The sequence below is a fragment of the Gorilla gorilla genome, chromosome X (assembly GCF_029281585.2).
Source record: "Gorilla gorilla gorilla isolate KB3781 chromosome X, NHGRI_mGorGor1-v2.1_pri, whole genome shotgun sequence".
NCBI lineage: Eukaryota > Metazoa > Chordata > Mammalia > Primates > Hominidae > Gorilla > Gorilla gorilla.
In genome coordinates, this window is record NC_073247.2 from 161,598,368 (window position 1) to 161,615,618 (window position 17,251).

Consider the following 17,251-nt stretch of genomic DNA (forward strand, 5'->3'; position numbering starts at 1 on the left):
GTAACTTTGAAATGACTGTGTTGGTCACTTTTGCACTGCTATAAAAGAATACCTGAGGCTGGGTAATTTGTCAAGAAAAGAGGTTCATTTTGACTCGCATTTCTGCAGGCTGTACAGGAAGCATGGCGTCATCATAGCCTTCTTGTGAGGGCTCAGGAAGCTTCCATTCATGGCAGAAGGCAAAAGAGGAGCTGGCATATCGCATGGCGAGTGAGAGAGCAAGCAAGAAAAGGAGAAGCTGCCAGGCTCTTTTAAATAACCAGATCTCATGTGAACTCACAGACAGAGAGAACTCACTCACTATTGTGAGGACAGCAGCAAGTTATTCATAAAGGACCCACCCCCATGACCCAAACACCTCTCCCACTAGGCCCACCTCCAACATTGGAGTTCACATTTCAACATGATATTTGAAGGGCACAAAATACCCAAGCTGTTTCGTTCTGCCCATGACCCCCCAACAAATCTCACATCCTTTTTGCACTGCAAAATACAAGCATCCCTTCCCAATAGTTCCCCAAAAGTCTCAACTCATTTCAGCATCAACTCAAAATTCCAAAATCTGAGACTCAAGGCACGTTTCTTCCAACTATGAGCCTGTAAGATAAAAAAACAAGTTATTTACTTCCAAGATACAATGGTGATCCAGGCATTGGGTAAATATTCCAATTCCAAAAGAGATAAATCAGCCAAAAGAAAGGGGCAACAGGCACCACACAAGTCTGACACCCAGCAGGGCTGTCATTAAATCTTAGAGCTCCAAAATAATCTCCTTTGTCTCCATATTCTGCATCCAGGGCACAGTGATGGAAGGGGTGGGATGCCAAGGCCTTGTGCATACCCATCCCTGTGGCTCTGCGGGTGCAGCTCCCATGGCTACTCTCACTGGTTGGAGTTGAGTGCCGGTTGCTTTTCCAGGTTCAGAGTACAAGCTGCTGGTGGCTCTACCATTCTCAGCCACCTTCCCACAATCCCACTGAGCAGTACCATGATGAGGACTCTGTGCAGGGGCTCCAACCTCACATTTTCCATGAGCACTGTTCTAGTAGAGTCTCTCTGTAGGAGCTCTACCCTTGTGGCAGGCTTTTCCCTGGGCACTCAGGCTTTTCAACACATACATCCTCTGAAACCTAGGTGGAAGCTGTCAAGCCTTTTTCACTCTTGCATTCTGTTCTCCTGCAGACATAACACCATGGGGAAGCCACCAAGTCTTATAGCTTGTGTCCTCCAAGGCAGTGGCCTGCACTGTATCTGGGGCACTTTGAGCCATGGGTGGAGCTGGATCAGCCAGATGCAGGTAGCAGTGTCCAAAGGCTACAGAGAGCAGCAGGGCCCCAGGCTTGGCCCCCAAAACCATTCTTACCCACTAGGCTTCTGGGCCTGGGATGGGAGGGGCCTAGATTTCTGAAATGCCTTCAAGGGCTTTTTCCCGTTGTTTTAGATAGTAGCACTTGGCTCCCTTTTAGTCGTGCAAATCTCTCCAGCAAGTGGTTCCTCAGCATCCTGCTTGGTTTCTTCTCCGAAAATGCTCTTTCTTTCCCTACAACATGGTCAGGCTGCAAATTTTCCAAACTTTTATGCTCTGCTTCCCTTTTAATTATAAATTCCAACTTTAAGTCTTTCCTTTTCTCCTACATCTGAGACAGGTTGTTAGAAGCAGCCATGGAACATCTTGAATACTTTGCTGCTTAGAAATCCCTTTGGCCAGATACACTAATTTATCACCCTTAAGTTCAAACTTCCACAGATCTCTAGAGCATGGACCCAGTGCAGCCAAGTTCTTTGCTAAGATATAACAAGGGTGACCTTTGCCAGTAAATTCCTCATTTCCATCTGAGACCTCATCAGCCTGGCCTTCATTGTCCATATTTCTGTCAGCAATTTGGTCAAAACCACTTAACAAATCTCCAACAAGTTTGAAACATTCCTGCATCTTCCTGTCTTCTTCTGATATCTTCTGATATCTCTGCCCATTACCCAGATCCAAAGCTGCTTTCACATCTTCAGATATCTGTATAGCATCACCCAACTCCTGTACCAATTTTATATGCTAGTCAGTTTTGCATTGCTATAAAGGAATACCTGAGGCTAGGTAATTTATAAAGAAAAATGTTTATTTTGGCTCATGGTTCTGCAGGGTGTACAGGAGGCATGGCACTGGCATCTGCTTCTGGTAAGGGCTCAGGAAGCTTGCAGTCATGGCAGAAGGCAAAAGGGTAATCAGCGTATCACATGGCGAGAGAGAACAACGAGCTGCCAGGCTTTTTAAAGCAACCAGATCTCATGTGAACTTAGAGAGTGAGAATGTAAGGTTAGCCGAGAGAAAGGACGAGAGAGAGAGAGCCCCAAGTTCAGGCAAGCCTTTATTAACCTGTCGGCTGCCCCCTTAACAGTCAAGGAAAGCAGTCCCAAGCTTACAGAACAGGGGGTTTACATTGGGGCAGGGAGTTTGAGGGAGTCCTTTGGTATGGCTGCATCCCGGGGTTGTTTGCTGGTTAATTCTGCCACATATCACCTTGTGATGTTTATGGTACTGGAGGGTGTAGGTAAAGTTTGTTTATGCTTCCCACAACCTCCCCCTGTTGGGTCCGGATGGTTTGTAATTGGGGTTTGCTTTATCGCAGCAAGGCCTGATAGGTAAAGTCTTCTATCAGGCTGGCTTCACTGCGGTGCCTAGATAAGGGCTTGGAAATGTAAAAAGGTTTGGGGGAAGGGTGGGCAGCACGGGGAGGTTTGCGGGGAGTGTTGGCAGTACCAAGAAGCTCTTTGGGGTGGTTTGTACCTAACAGAGAACTCACTCATTACCACAAGGACAGCACCAAACCATTTATGAGAGATCCACCTCTATGACCCAAACACCTCCCACTAAACCCACCTCCAACATTGAAGGTCACATTTCAACATGAGATTTAGAGGGACAAAACAGCCAAACCATATCAATGACTAATCCGCTCTGTTTTCTGTTTTTGCTTTCTTCAGCCATTTTCTGCTTACAAAGACAACTTCTTCTGCTCAGATCATTGGAACACTCATTGTACTTGAGTAAGGTTGTAAGTCTGAGAGTCTGACCATGTGGGCCTATTCTGGCCCTGTTGCTTCCTCACTGCGGAACCTGCACCATGGCTCAACCCCTCCATGGCCTAGCTTCGCTCATTGGAGAAATGGGCTCATTCCTAATATCCACCCAAGAGATGGGTGTGCACAGTAAATGACACAGACTAGCAGAGCACTTAGCACAGCGGATTGACTATGAGTTGTCCAGGTCATTGGCGTTTTGAACAAAGAATTGAACAAAATGCATAAAGTAGCAGAGGAATGAAATGCAGGAACAAAGCAGTGAAAGCAGGAATTTATTAAAGTGAGAAAGCCCTCTGCAAGGTGAGAGCGGGTCTGAGCAAGTGGCTCAAGGGCCCAGTTACAAAGTTTTCTGGGCTTTAAGTACCCCATTTGAGGTTCTTAATGACTACCCCTTATCTGGATGAAGGATTTGGTCTGTGGCTAATTAAAGGCTGAGGTGAACTGGCACCCTATGCAGATGAAGGGATGGTCCCTGCTTGGCCCACGGTCAACAAGGCACCCTCCCCTCCCTTTCCATCTGAGATGTGGTGGAAGAGGGATGGTTGTAGGGAGAGTAGCCTCTGATCCTTTGTTACTCAGCATGGAGAGATGGGGTTTTTGTCTTTTGGTTTAGCTTTAGGAAGTTTGTGTTAATCAGCCTTAGGTTTCCTGCCCCCAAACCCAGGTATTTTCCTTTTGATCCAGCTTTGGGAAGTCAGAGTGAGTTGGCCTTAGATTTCCTGCCTCCAGACCCTGGTGTTTTCTCTTTTAGGAAGTTAGCACAGAGTGGCCTTAAGTTCCCTGTTTCTAGACCCTATTTTCCTGTCTCAATAGGAGCTCACAATAATTGTTCTGTTATCACTGTTCTAATGTAGAGCCATGTCCAAGGATGCTAAACCCCACTGAGCTCCTGGTGACATAGAACTTTCCTCATCCAACATGTATTGAGGGCCACATTTGCACTGTGGTCTCGGCCATCCTCATGGGCCTCTTAGTCCAGAGGGGAGATGGCTCATCAACATGCCCAACCTCATAGGAGTTCAGGATCCACCCAACCAATGGTGGAGAGCTGTGCTGGGCCAGCCCCTGGGAATAAGCCTTGCCAGCTGACCTCACGGAGTGACCTGGACCCTGACAAGCTGAGTGACTTCTGGGTTGAAAAGGGCATTCCCATAGGGGAGGCAGCACAAGCACCCTTACCAGCAAGGAAGTTCACAGTGTGCTCAGAAAACAGCACCAGAGGGAACCAGAGGTTGATGTAGGGAGACCCCCTGAAACTACTGCTATGGAATAAAAGATGAAATGCTCCTGATTATTGTAAATACATAATTGCATGCAGGATTGTGTAAAGACAATGCCAGGTTGGACTGCCAGAATGAGCCAACAGCACGTGATGTGCTTTCCCCTGCAGAGAGCCTATGAATGGACGTGCAGTCAGGGAGGTTTCACATCACCAAGATTCCTATCCTAGAAAAGCAGATGTTCACAGCTCTGGGAAAGGAATGTGACCCTTGTGGAGAGCCTATAAACGGATGCATGAGGAGCACCTGTCCATATGGATAAGATAGGGCTATAAACGCCCTCATCTTGCCACAGCTCTTCTAGGCCTCTTTAGGGTTAAGGCATACTCCCTTCTGAGAATTTCTGGTCTAACCGGTTGTCTAGCTTCACATCCTGTTTCTATGGATTGTTTGTAACCAGCTTTTGCTGCAACTGTTACTGCTGATTAATATCTTGCTAATCATAGGTCATGGAAAGACTGTGTTTCTGTTTTAAGGCTCTGTTAGAAACTACTGATGCACACACTATATCATAAATTCTTATCCCTGTATACTGTACTTCTGCATACAGATGTTATGTTAAAGAATTACTTCATCCCCATGTGACCATCTCACCTCATAATCAAATGACCCTAAATCCCTCATTAACCTTCCCCTGCCCTCACTAAACTTAATAATAAATGCCAGTATATCCAATGCGTTGTTGGCACCGTGGGACCAGAAGGCGGTGACCCCCCTGGACCCAGATTTTGCTGTTTTGCGTGTGTCTATTATTTCTCATCCTGCCGATCCACCTGGGAACAAAGAGAGAGCACCGTTGCATTGCAGACTGCTGGCCAGATCCCGCAATAGGTTGAGAGTTGTCTTACCCAGGACCCAGCATCAAGCAAATGCTGAGTGAAGGAGGGTTAAGGGCAGGTGGCATGGCGGATACCTGAGTGTGTGAGAAAGAGCAGCCCAGTGGCTAACGAGGCTGGGAAAGGAAGGCCTTGGAGGTGTGAGGAGTTGGTGCCTAAGCAACTGACAAGTTCCGAGCCGCAGTTTAGAAAGACTCCTCTGGGGTGGGATGAACCAACTGCAGGGACACATCCTGGAGCCCGGGAGAGATCAGCAGGGAAGAAGATCCTGAGAGGCCACGGGGAGGATGAAGAGGGCCTGGGGGATCATGTGACAGGCAAGGCCTACACAGCAAGTCTTGGCCTGTGGCTGGCCTCATACCTTGGGGTTCCACCATCAAGAGCTCAGCACTATTCTTGATTGCTGCATAGCTACAAAGAAGCTGCAGCGAGTCAGCACTGAGACCGCTTTCCACAGGGCCACTGGTCCTCATACCATAGTCAGCTGTGCTCTGCTTGGGTCACCTGACCATGATGATTTTATTCATAAAGCAGCAATGCAGAGGGGCCATCTCAGGGGCTTTTGGAGCATGGAAGAGAAGACCAGCCATTTTCCTCAAAGTGGCTTGCAGGTGGCAGGTGACTCATAAAGAATGTCTGAATGGTTGCTGAAGGTTGCAGAGCTCATCTCTGGGGACTCAGCAGGCTTAGCCGGAGGAGGCTGGATTTCCCACCATGACTCTTCCGGACTAGACTTAAGTCAGTGCCCTGAATATTCCCTCCAGGGGACAAGAGGAGCTTGATGTCTTAGACTCAAAATCCCAGTGTACATTCTGTGACTTAAAACAAAGGACAATGGTCGCTAATGGTCCTATAGAAGCCACATGACATAGTGTGACTAAATCAAATCAATACCAGCTCTTGGCTGAATGCCACCGTGTAGTTGCCCTAGTAATTTTCTTCATGATCGTTCCCCTCCCAAATGGCCAAAAGCCTTTATATAAGTAATCAGCAGAGTTTATAAGTTCGCAAAAGCCACAACAAAATGTCATTCTCAGTCTTAAGAATTCCCCTATGAAAAAGCACTTTGGTATGTAAGTGAAAGATACCAGCTGTATAATTGAATACTCAAGGATCCTCATTTAGAGATGTCACCAATGGCCTCTATTTTAATATTTAGCCTCAGAGTGTGTGTGCCTACAGGTTACACTGAGTCCTTGAACAAAACCTTTGTAAACCTGTTTAAAAAGCTTGGTGACCATGAACCAAGCCTGCATCCAGGCACTGGGGGCACCATGAAGGACTAGAGAGCCCTGAGATTGAAAAGCACCTTGGAAGAGCCTCTTCCAACCCTCTTCGCACTCAGGGCCGACCCTGAGTGGGCAAAGGGTGCTACTCAGTGGGACAAGGACCCAGGGTCCTTTCAGTCTGGGGCCTTTCCACTGTATCACTCTGTCTCCCTATACAGAGTGAATATTAAGAACAAAGTTGTCTTTAATGGCTAGAGAAAATGTATCACCAAAAAGACTGTCGTATCCTCTCATCTGGGGTTGAACATGGCTTTCATTTGGGTTTTCTCCCTCCTCCTGCCCACCCCAACACACACTCATACGCTCATCTGTTTTCAAATACATAATGATGGCACTTTCGTGCTGGATTACTTTAATCAGGTCTAACTAGACAAGCAGAAACTTTTCTTAGGCTAGTCTGTGTAAAGCAGGCCTCAGAAATGAACGTGTCTTGGGCAATGAAAACAGTATTTATGGGCAAAAATGAAACTAAAGGTAATCTCCTGTTGTGATCTGCAAGAGGGTGAGATGCAGGGGCAAGCAGAGCTCCACAGGACACTCCAAAGCACAGCTGAGGATGTGGCCATCCAACCACAAATGGTGCTATGGGTAACACAGTGGTAGAGGAGTGAGGGGAGTGCTCCCACCATGCTCAGGCACAGCACCACTCTGGGGACAACTTGACCAAGGGGAATAAGAAACACTTTATCTGGGCCAACTGGAGCACATCCAACCAATCATTAGGAGTACCTGGAAGAGACCAAAGCAGGAAGGAGATGGGGGGGATTGGAAAAGAGGGGTGCTACCACACAGATCAGGCCAAACAGCCTGGTAGGGACCACCATCTCCTTGAAGGCAGTCACCCATGAGGGGTCCATCTGAGTCAGGCAGTCTTGGTGAAACCCAAGCTAGGGATAACTAGGGGCTGGCTCTTGAGCAAATTAGAAGCCAGCAAATGGCCTCCCCTGTCTTCAGGGTTGGGAGTGGCCATACAGCCATGGTTTCTCAGCTCATCTGGGGCCTGGCCCTATGACACAATGTGACTGTCAGAAGATGGGAGACTTTTCTGGGAACTTGAACCATGCCTGTTTATACTTTTAGAAAAGGGAGAAGCTGAAGGCCATGCCACCTGTCTACTCCCGCAACACCTGGCCAGGGCCCCCTCTCCAGATTGGCTGAGAGCCACCTTTGTGACATCATGTGACAAATACAGCAGATGATGAGTTAAGCCACTGGTTGCCCTGATACCGAGACTCTAGAATTTTGTGGACAGTATTTATTGGGCACACCTACTCTGACTGAAGGCATTTTGGACTTGCTAGGACAGTGATAAGGGCCTTGGGTACAAAATGCTCCTGATTCTGGTGTAGCTCCATGGCGAGTCAGAACACTGAACAGGAATATGAAGCCAAGCTGGCCCCATCTGTTGGTGGAGAGCCAACAAGCGGGGGCCCACCTGGTTCTTCACCTGATCCAAATCCAGATTCCAGCGAGGTTTTGGACAGGCACGAGGACCAAGCCATGAGCCAAGATCCAGGCTCCCAAGATAACTCACCACCAGAAGACCGAAACCAACGCGTGGTCAATGTGGAAGACAACCACAACCTTTTTAGGCTCTCCTTCCCAAGAAAGCTTTGGACGATTGTGGAGGAAGACACATTCAAGTCTGTGAGCTGGAACGATGATGGAGACGCCGTGATCATCGACAAGGATCTCTTCCAGAGGGAGGTTCTTCAACGGAGAGGTGCAGAGAGGATCTTCAAAACAGACCGCTTGACGAGTTTCATTCGCCAGCTGAACCTCTATGGATTCTGCAAAACACGCCCGAGCAACTCTCCAGGAAACAAGAAAATGATGGTAAAGTAGAAAGCATTTCTGTAATCCCTTTTCTCTCTTTCTCAAACATATCTTCATAGGACACCAATTTAAATAATATACTGTAAGAGCTTAAGTGTCAAAGATAGCATTTGAAAATGTGAAATATTGTTTATTGAAAGATGAAAAGTATAGAACTTAAAAAGTATGGATTTTGATATTAAACTACAACCCCCTTAGAGATAATGTGAGCATCATATTTTGCAGACCTGCATATTACCTCTACGGGGTTGCAGTTTAATATCAAAATCCATGCTATTTATATATTACTGCCTTGATCTATGAATTGTTTATCTTTAGTCAGGTCATGCTGTAGAGCATAACCACACTTGCTGCCACTTAAAGCATTCTTTTCTCCATTGCAAAACAAAATCATAATTTTGAGAGGTGGGAAAGGAATAATTTATCCCAGAACAACTAACATGTTTCATTTTGTTTCAGATCTACTGCAACTCCAATTTTCAGAGAGACAAGCCCAGGCTCCTGGAGAATATCCAGAGAAAGGATGCCCTCAGAAACACCGCTCAGCAAGCGACCCGTGTCCCAACTCCAAAGAGAAAGAATCTGGTAGCTACAAGACGCTCCCTACGTATCTATCACATCAATGCCAGGAAAGCAGCAATCAAAATGCGTCAGCAGGGAGCCCCCAGTGTTCAGGGACCCAGTGGCACCCAGTCCTTCAGGCGCTCTGGCATGTGGTCCAAGAAGAGTGCCACTAGGCATCCCCTGGGAAATGGGCCCCCTCAGGAACCAAATGGCCCAAGTTGGGAGGGCACCTCTGGGAATGTCACATTTACATCTTCGGCTACTACCTGGATGGAAGGCACAGGGATTCTTAGTAGTCTGGTTTACTCAGATAATGGTAGTGTAATGTCTTTGTACAATATCTGTTACTACGCTCTGTTGGCCTCCCTCTCAGTCATGTCTCCAAATGAGCCCTCTGACAATGAGGAGGAGTAGGAAGGCTCCTCAGATTACAAGTGTAGACTCTGTGAACAGTTCAGAAACACTGCAAGTTCGTGAACTCACAGGCCACTAATGGCCCATAAAAGTTGCCATTTTCTAATGAGAAACACATTTTTGGTCTTAATAAAGAAAAACAAAATTCCATGGAAATAAATAATAAACAATTTAAATGAGAACTGTTGTCTGTGTTTTTTTTAACCTTCTATATTATATACATCTCATTGGCAGAAACCAGGGGAGGCTGGAAATCCTGTCCAAGACAGGCTGTGGTCCCCATTGTCCTCGTTTATTTGGAGAAGCAGCATTTTCACACACTCAGCAAAGGATGTTGCTAGGAAGTGTCGAGGCCAAGCTCAGGAAGACCTGGTCCCCTGAGACTGGCCTGCTGGTCAGGAGAAAGAATAGACTCCTGATTCCGGCAATATCTTCCTGTATCTTCAAACAGGAGATTGTTTCCTCATGGGTCCCTCCCAGTGTTGCCAGGAAGTGTCTGGTCAGCAGCTCAGCATCCCTAGCCTAGCATCCAGGGGCCTCCAAAGAGGCCCACTTGAAAGTCAGGCCACCCCATCTGCCATGGGATGTACAACCACCATAACATCCTGGCTCAGAAGAGAAGGGCCACTGCAGTCAATACCTGGGGGGAAATGCCCATCATTCTCATGGATAACAACTAGAAACTTTGTTAAATCACCAAAAAAAAAAAAAAAAAAAAAATTACTACAAAATAAAACAACACTACTGATCACATTTCCAAGTTAACCTCACTCTACTAGAGCTGTATTTTGGATGTATTGCTAGGATAGGAAGTAGCTGTGTGATGCAGGTAACACACATGCTTCAGAAACTGACAGACACTTTCACAAGAGTGAGAGTAACCTGAAAGGACAGACAGCTGCTCTAAGTCTGACGTCCTCTTCATCCTGGATGAGTCGGTTGATTAACGGCTAGTCACTACCAGGCAAACATTCAGTGCCAGGTCCCAGACTTTCTGTAATGTCGCCTGGATGCTAGTTACACATTTGATGAGTTTTGACCAGAACAAATCAGGAGAAAACATAGAACGAAGCCTCAAACACTAACCAGTCATCTACAACACATTTATTTGTACAATCCAGAAACTAGCAGGACCAAAATTAGCAGGAATGCTGAGACATTTACTGGCAGCTTTGCCTTCTACCCTAAGGTCAAAGTACTTGAGACATTGCCTGTGTGCCTAAAGAGGCATCACACAAGGAAAGCCCCACCCCCTACTTCCTTCATCTGAGCAAAGAAACCTGTTTACATGCACAGTGCTTAGTGGGTGGGCCTCTCCAAAGCAGTGGAAATTCAGATTTAACCTAATGTATACAGGTCTGCGTCACGATGGCAAATTGAAGGTGTCATGATTTAGCTGGTTTCTCTGGAACATTCCTTTCAGGAGCCCACACTTGTCACACTTCATGCCCCAAAGGGATCAGGTGCTCTGGGATGTCTACCTGGAATACATCCTTGCCTCCTTTCCTAGGTATGGGCTCCAGTAACCACCTGGGGTTTGAAATCACAGTCAGGTACTTCTGCTTCAGGTTGGTCAGTACAGCTTGATTTTCTAGTTCCACAACCTCATCGGGAGTTAAGTCTTCGGGGCACTGCAAAGTTTCCCCAATGTCAACGAGTCCTGTACACAAAGAGAGATACACATGAATGCCTTTCACTTCCATAGCCCAAGGCCTGCCCATGTGACAACACAGTTACTCAAAGTCACAATCAATAGAGAGTAAGACGGCATCAGCAAAATGACAAGAAGGGAGTCAAGTCCTTCTTCCGTAGCTTTGATAACGAACCAAACCCCATTCAGGAAACGCTGGGAGAGGCAGGGGGAGGGCTCCAGAAAGGCAGAGGAGAGGGCCTTGTCCTCATGAAGCCACACAAGTAAGAGGCAGGTCCAAGCCAGACTTCTGAGGGCAGCGGTTGCAGATTGGAAGGGCACCAGCCACTGCCTGGGAAGCTACAGGTGATGCCTGAGCAGGTCACCAGGGGACAGGTGCTGATGTCAGGCCTCAGTCACCTAGAGGTTAGGGGACTTTCCCAGGATGCTGTGAGTGGTGGGGCTGGGGCAGGTTCATGAAGCCAGGCAGGCAGCCCAATTCTAGAGGCCACCTGACCCATTTGGTGGGCTGGGCTGCTTTTCATGGTCTCTGCCACACATGTGCACTCACACATGTATGCGCAAACACACACAGCCAAACACCACAAACACCACATGCACATGGCCCTGACCAGGCTTCTCACTGAGATCAGAAACAGGAACTGAGGCCCAGAGTGGAGAAATGGTTTACCAGAGCTTGCGGAAGCCAGCCATACCAACCCCCAGCCCAAGGTCCTTGCCGCCCCTTTGAAGGTGTGTTGCCAAAGGAAACTGTGTTATACACGCCAATCAGTTCAGACGACAAGAGAAGCCCCCAAATCCCCAAGCAAGATCTTGGGCGGCAGCCCTAGGCGTTGTCTGCGCATTTGGTACATTGTCACTTACCCGCTATCACTCCTCGACCAAACTTTTCCCCTTCCCTGAGCAAGGCCTGAATCTGAGCAGGAGTCATCCCGAGTCTCTCCACCAGCAGCTCCCGCCAGGCATCGCCTTCCCAGTCCCTGTGAGCAATGTGGATGGCGATGGTACAGTTCCGCTGGCTGCTCAGCAGGGGACGCCAGCGCGTCTCCACAGTCTTGATTCCATTTAAGACAAAGCCAGCATAAGGCTGCCGGAAGGAGAGGCAGCCAAACTTCATCTTCGCAAGCGCCCCGGGCCTCCCGTGGCCTGCGGAAGCACAGAAGCGCATCACACGCCAGCCCTCCAAGCTCATGGGCAGTGGCCTGACCTTCCCCCCGTGTCTCTCAGGTGGCCTAAATCGCACTGACCTTGATGGTCTGCTGCTTCCATCTGTCACTGATGTCGAGCACCACAGCAGGCCCAAGGGAAGGGGCTGGGATTCGGCTGACTCAGGTCCATCCCATGGAGTCTTTGGGGCGGTCCGGAGTAGGGCGGGGACAGCTAGAGGAAGGCACAGGCAGGACAGCATGTGGTCAGTGCTATGACAGAGGTCACCGAGCCCTAGGGCAACACAGAGGACAGAGGGCCCCCTCGGCCTAGCCAGAGTGGAGAGTCGGGGCTGGTGTTAGCCCTCTTCCAGCACAGAGGGACAGTCCCACGCTCTGCTTCTCTTCCCTTTCCCCTGCTGTGCCCTGCCAATACTCTCAGCGCCCTGGCCCTGCCGCCACCAAGGCACTGACCTTCCCAGCTCCTACTCCAGGGCTGCTGAGCCCACATCGTTGACATCCAATCTCAGCTCTGTCCTCAGGATGCACCGTGACCTCAGATGGCCCTCAGTCAGACATCTCCTCTCCACCCCTCTGGGTGCCACCTTCCTCAAGCCCCTTCCCCCACCACTGCTCTCCACTGTCAGCAGACGCCCCTGTCCTAATCTGAGCTGAGAAAAGAAGAATGATAATCAGAACAACTGGCAACCCCACACACATGCCTTCCACGTGCCAGCCTCTGGGATGGCATGATCCTCGGATCATCAAATTGAATCTTCAAGTAACCCAGCAGGGTCAGTGGTACTGTGAGGCCCACTCTATGGCTGAGGAGAATGAGGCACCAGCCCACAGTCACACGGGCTCTGACTTCCCACAACTCTTGCCCAGCCTCCTGCGTGTGTGGCTTGGGAGAGGGTCCCCTCCTCTTGCATGGAGGACAGCCCTGTGCCTTGGAAGGAACCCTGGGCTTGAAACCAGAACCTCAGCCCAGTCATAGACTCTTGAGATGCCTCAGTTTCCACATGGCTGTGAGGATGGGAGATAAGGCACCAAGAGCACCCAGACCAGTACGTGGCACCTAACAGAACAGTCAGAAATAGTGGCTGCCCTCACCCCTCAGGCCTGTGGCCCCGCCCCCTGGCCCTGAACTCCACCCTTGAGCTGCCCCTACTCCTCTCTCTGTCCTTCCTTTCAACACATAAACGCAACCTCTAGTACGCTCTATGATTTTAAGAAAATATACCCATCCTCATGAGACAAAGCCCTGATAGGGCCAAAGCTGCCTGGTATTCACTCCTTTCCCAATCTGCACTGCAGCCTTCTGAGCTCCAGATCTCCTGCTTTTCTCCCGTCTCTGGGGTGAGCTGCCTCAGCCGAGCTGGTTGCCTGCTGTGCTCTGGACCCTGCTCCTCTGGCTCACTCCGGGCCCTGGGTGCCACCAGCCACCATCTATGCTCGCTCAGCATCCCTACTCTGAGCACACGCGCGCCTCCCGCTCTGCCTCCCTTCTCTTCAACCCTGAACAGCCGAGACCTCAGAAGAGCTGTCTACATGCGCAGTCTCTACTTCCTCTCTGAACCTTCTGCCCCCACCCCCACCTTTCTCCCTTTATTCCCCACCCCCCCACCACCCACTCCACTGACTGACCTATCCCCACAAGCACCCATGGCCGGCCTCATGCCAGTCCTGTCTTCATCTTAGTCCATGCTCAGCAGCCCCAGCATGGCTGGGCACACTCCTTCCCTCCTTCTGGGACCCCCACGTTGCTCACCGTCCTGCTCTGAATCCCGTGGTGCAGGCCACCCCCCTTCAGACTCAGCCTTAGGTGGACAGGCCCGTACATACTCAGGACCCCAACCATCACCACCAAGTCCACCTCCCTTCCACCTCTGTGAGTGGCATCACCAGCTACAGTGTTCCTGCCCCAGACCTAGCTGCTCTCTGCCCTGCCTTTCTTTCCCACATCTGCGGCCCACATCCCGTGGCACTGTGTCCAAAACCGACACTGAATCTGATCCCTTTCCATAATCTCTATGGCCACAATCCCAATCCAATCCCCTAAAACCCCCTGCCTTCTGAAGAAGTCTCCTGATAGCACCCCCACCCCCGCCTCAGCACTTGTCCTCTGCACTCTTGTGACCACACTGCCATCGGAATGATCTTGGTACAGGGACAATGAGATTATGTCACTCCTCTACTGAAACCTTTCAAGGGCTCCCTGCCCCAACTAGCACAGAATCCACACTTCCTCTCAGGGCACTCAAGGTCCCTCCTGATCTGGTTTCCCACCCCAGCCACGTCCTCTCCTCTCCCCTTTATTCACCACCTGAAGCCACACAGGCCTTCCATCCTCTGAGGGAACATGCCAAGCTTGTTTCTACCTCAGAGCCTTTGTCAGTTGTGATGGGTTGCAGTGTCCTCTTAAAATGCGTATGTTGAAGTCCTAAACCCCAGCACCTCAAAATGTGGCCTTATATACAAAAACAGAGTCATTACAGAGGCAATCAAGTGAGACTGAAGCCATCAGGGCGGACCCGCATCCAATGTGGCTGGCGTCCTTATGAAAAGGGGGATTTGAGAAACAGTCATGCACACAGGGAGAACACCATGAGAAGATAAACGCAGAGATAAGGGAGATGCTTCTACAAGCTAATGAGTGCCAAAGATTGCCGGCCAGCCGCCTGCAGCTAAGAGAAAGGGACAGACCAGATTGTCTTTCACAGCCCACAGAACAAACGAACCCGGCCACCACTTTGATTTCAGACTTCCATCCTCCAGAACTGCGAGACAATGATTGTCTGTTGTTTAAGCCAGCCCCTTTATGGTCCTTTGTTTCAGCCATCTTGGCAAACTGCTGTTCCCAACACATCTGCACAGGCTAGGGCACGAGTTTGCCATTTGACAGCACATCAAGCCCATTCTTTCCACCTGACAATCTTCATCTACCTTGTTTTTCACTGCCTGGGTGATATCCCATTGTTGGTCGTCTCATAATTTGCCTGACCATTCCTCCACTGATGGAGAGCTACAAGTTGCTTCCCACTTTTGCCACTAGAAATGACATTACCTCTAACACTCGCTGTGTGAAGACACGCTGAAGGAAATGCCTCGGCCGCCTGGCACGCCCATCTAAGATGCTGATATCTGCCAGCAAATGACTTTCCACAAAGACTCACCCGTGTACCCTCCACCAACCCATCCATGGTGCCATTTCCTCACACACTTGTGGCCCCGAGCATGATTATTCTTCTGATGAGTGACCAAAGATAACCAGGTTCCTTGGTTCTGGATTACTTCTGACGGAGGCTGAATGTCCCCCACAGGGCCTGGCCACTTCCATCGGGATACATGGCTACAGTGAATGTTTGCCTCTTTTCTGCCGCCCAGTTTCTTAGCCAACCCTTTTCTCGTCATCACCACAAAATCACAACAAACGCCAACTGTGTGTGTGTGGAATCCCTAGTAGCAACTGATGTAACTGAAAAGGCAAGAAGGGGGTTGAGTCCCCTCCTACCTGGTGCTGCAGAGAGTACCTGCTTTACGGCCAGAGGAGGAAACACTCTTCCACTTAGTTTCTTTACCTGCACAACAAGGAAGATAAAGAGGAAAGGTCATTAAATGAAAGCCAGCAAAGCTGGTTAATGGCCCTACGAAGGTCTTCTACTCAGCAGGCACTGGAAACCAAGAGCTGGGAGGGCCGGTCCTAAGAGTAACACATGTGCACCTCACTCACGGTTTGGTTCTGCTGATCAGAGCGGTGGGACCCTCCACACCTGTCTGGGTCACAGGGTGCACCAGCCCGCAGAGCAGAAAATCATTTCAGCAAGTTGAGTCACATTCCTACAGCTGAGCACGCTCCATCCGAGGGGAGAAAAATCACACTTCCCCTCCCACTGTCATCGGGCGAGGGTCTGAGGGGCCTAAATCCCATTGTCCACTGCTTAATTCTGGTTAGGTCATGCTGAGCACGGGATCACAGGCCACAGAGCTATGCACCGCCCGGCCTGGGGTCCAGGCGAGCTTACAGCACAGGGGCCAAGCGGGAGGCAGGGAAGACCGGGCCGAGATGGGGCCGCTGTGTGTGGAGCAGCACTTGCAGACGCACGTCGCGGGTACATGCGCTTAAAACGAGGGGGGCCGAGACCCTGGGGAGAGCAAGGGACACGAAAGGGCGCTTCGGGCGCGCCCCGCACGGGTTCCCTGACCGAAACCCAGGGGAAAGAAACCCCAGCCCGCAGGTACCGTCCGCAAGAGGGCCGAGCACACGGGCTCCGGCATCAGGGGCCCTGGTACCTTTCAGCCGCGGCCGGTCTCACGGTCTCCGGACCCTGAGAGTCGTGGGCGTTCAGGGCCGACTCTGGCTTTTGGCCTCAGAGAACAGTCCTCCGCCTCCTCGCGACCCAGCGAGGCCACCGGAGCCAGCGAGGAGACGTGGGCCGCGGTGAGAAGAGAGAGCGCCCGGCTCGTGTTAGGGCTGTAAGGTAGCTGCCGCTTACTCCCGGAAACCGGTGGCCAGTGACAGATGCTAGCGGTCCATAACTCTTCGGCTTTCATGCAGCTCCCGTCGTCCCTTTCATGAGGAACGTACGTGTGCGAGTAATCACGCACGTACGTACACCACGCACGTACGCAGGAGGCACGTATTCAGCCATGCCTATACACCGCCAAATCGCTAGGAAGCCACGTATTCACGAAGCCACGCAGTGACGTCGTCACGCACGTACGCACGCACTTGCCACAAGGAGACGCTGTTCAGTTTGCCGGATCCTGTCCCGCGCCAGCCAACCAGGACAAGGCCGGGGAGCTCGAGACTGGCAGCCTGGACCAAGAACCGGAAGGAGGAAAAGGAACCGGAGGGAGGAAGAGGAGGGGCGGGACGAGGCCACCAGGCAGGATTTTTAAGCCCAGAGCTGCGAGACCAGCAGGAAGGAACTGGGAGAAACCAATGGGGAGGGGCTGGGGGCGGGGCTGAGAGGAGGAGGGCGGAGCTGGGGGAGGGGAAGGGCGGGAGTGAGGAAACCGCTGGGGCGGGGTTGAGAGTGGGGCGGGGACTTGAGGGGATGGGGCGGGGACTTGAGGGGATGGGGCGGGGACTCGAGGGGGGCGGGGTGGGGCTGAGAGAAACTATTGTGGGCGGGGCTATGGGCGATCTGGGCGA

The 17,251-nt window shown here is 50.5% G+C and overlaps 1 protein-coding gene across 8 annotated transcripts; it reads right to left on the reverse strand.

Annotated features, from left to right (window-relative positions):
* Window positions 1-2,093: 2,093 nt before the first annotated feature.
* Window positions 2,094-16,989, reverse strand: EOLA2 (endothelium and lymphocyte associated ASCH domain 2). Of its 8 annotated transcripts, none has more exons than XM_063703177.1 (6): window positions 16,590-16,989; window positions 15,627-15,674; window positions 12,196-12,328; window positions 11,813-11,928; window positions 10,779-10,957; window positions 2,094-8,296 (listed from the first exon to the last, which is right to left on the reverse strand). In XM_063703177.1, exons 1-6 carry the CDS (start codon window positions 16,645-16,647, stop codon window positions 8,246-8,248), a joined length of 585 nt encoding a protein of 194 aa, XP_063559247.1. In that variant the 5' UTR covers window positions 16,648-16,989; the 3' UTR covers window positions 2,094-8,245. The 8 variants fall into 8 exon arrangements, with proteins under 8 accessions (XP_063559247.1, XP_063559248.1, XP_055232981.1 ...); XM_063703178.1 differs by having other exon boundaries at window positions 2,094-8,273; window positions 16,590-16,983; XM_055377006.2 differs by having other exon boundaries at window positions 11,813-12,094; window positions 15,608-15,674; window positions 16,590-16,775.
* Between the last annotated feature and the right edge of the window lie 262 nt (window positions 16,990-17,251).

Excerpts from the sequence above, each read along its gene's own strand:
- EOLA2 (XM_063703177.1), bottom strand. The coding sequence starts at position 16,647 with ATGAAAGCCGAAGAGTTATGGACCGCTAGCATCTGTCACTGGCCACCG. Across the intron at positions 11,929-12,195 it reads GGAAGCAGCAGACCATCAAG|GGACTGGGAAGGCGATGCCT; the intron begins GTCAGTGCGATT and ends CATTGCTCACAG. Across the intron at positions 8,297-10,778 it reads GAGGCAAGGATGTATTCCAG|AGTTGCTCGGGCGTGTTTTG; the intron begins GTAGACATCCCA and ends TGTTTCCTGGAG.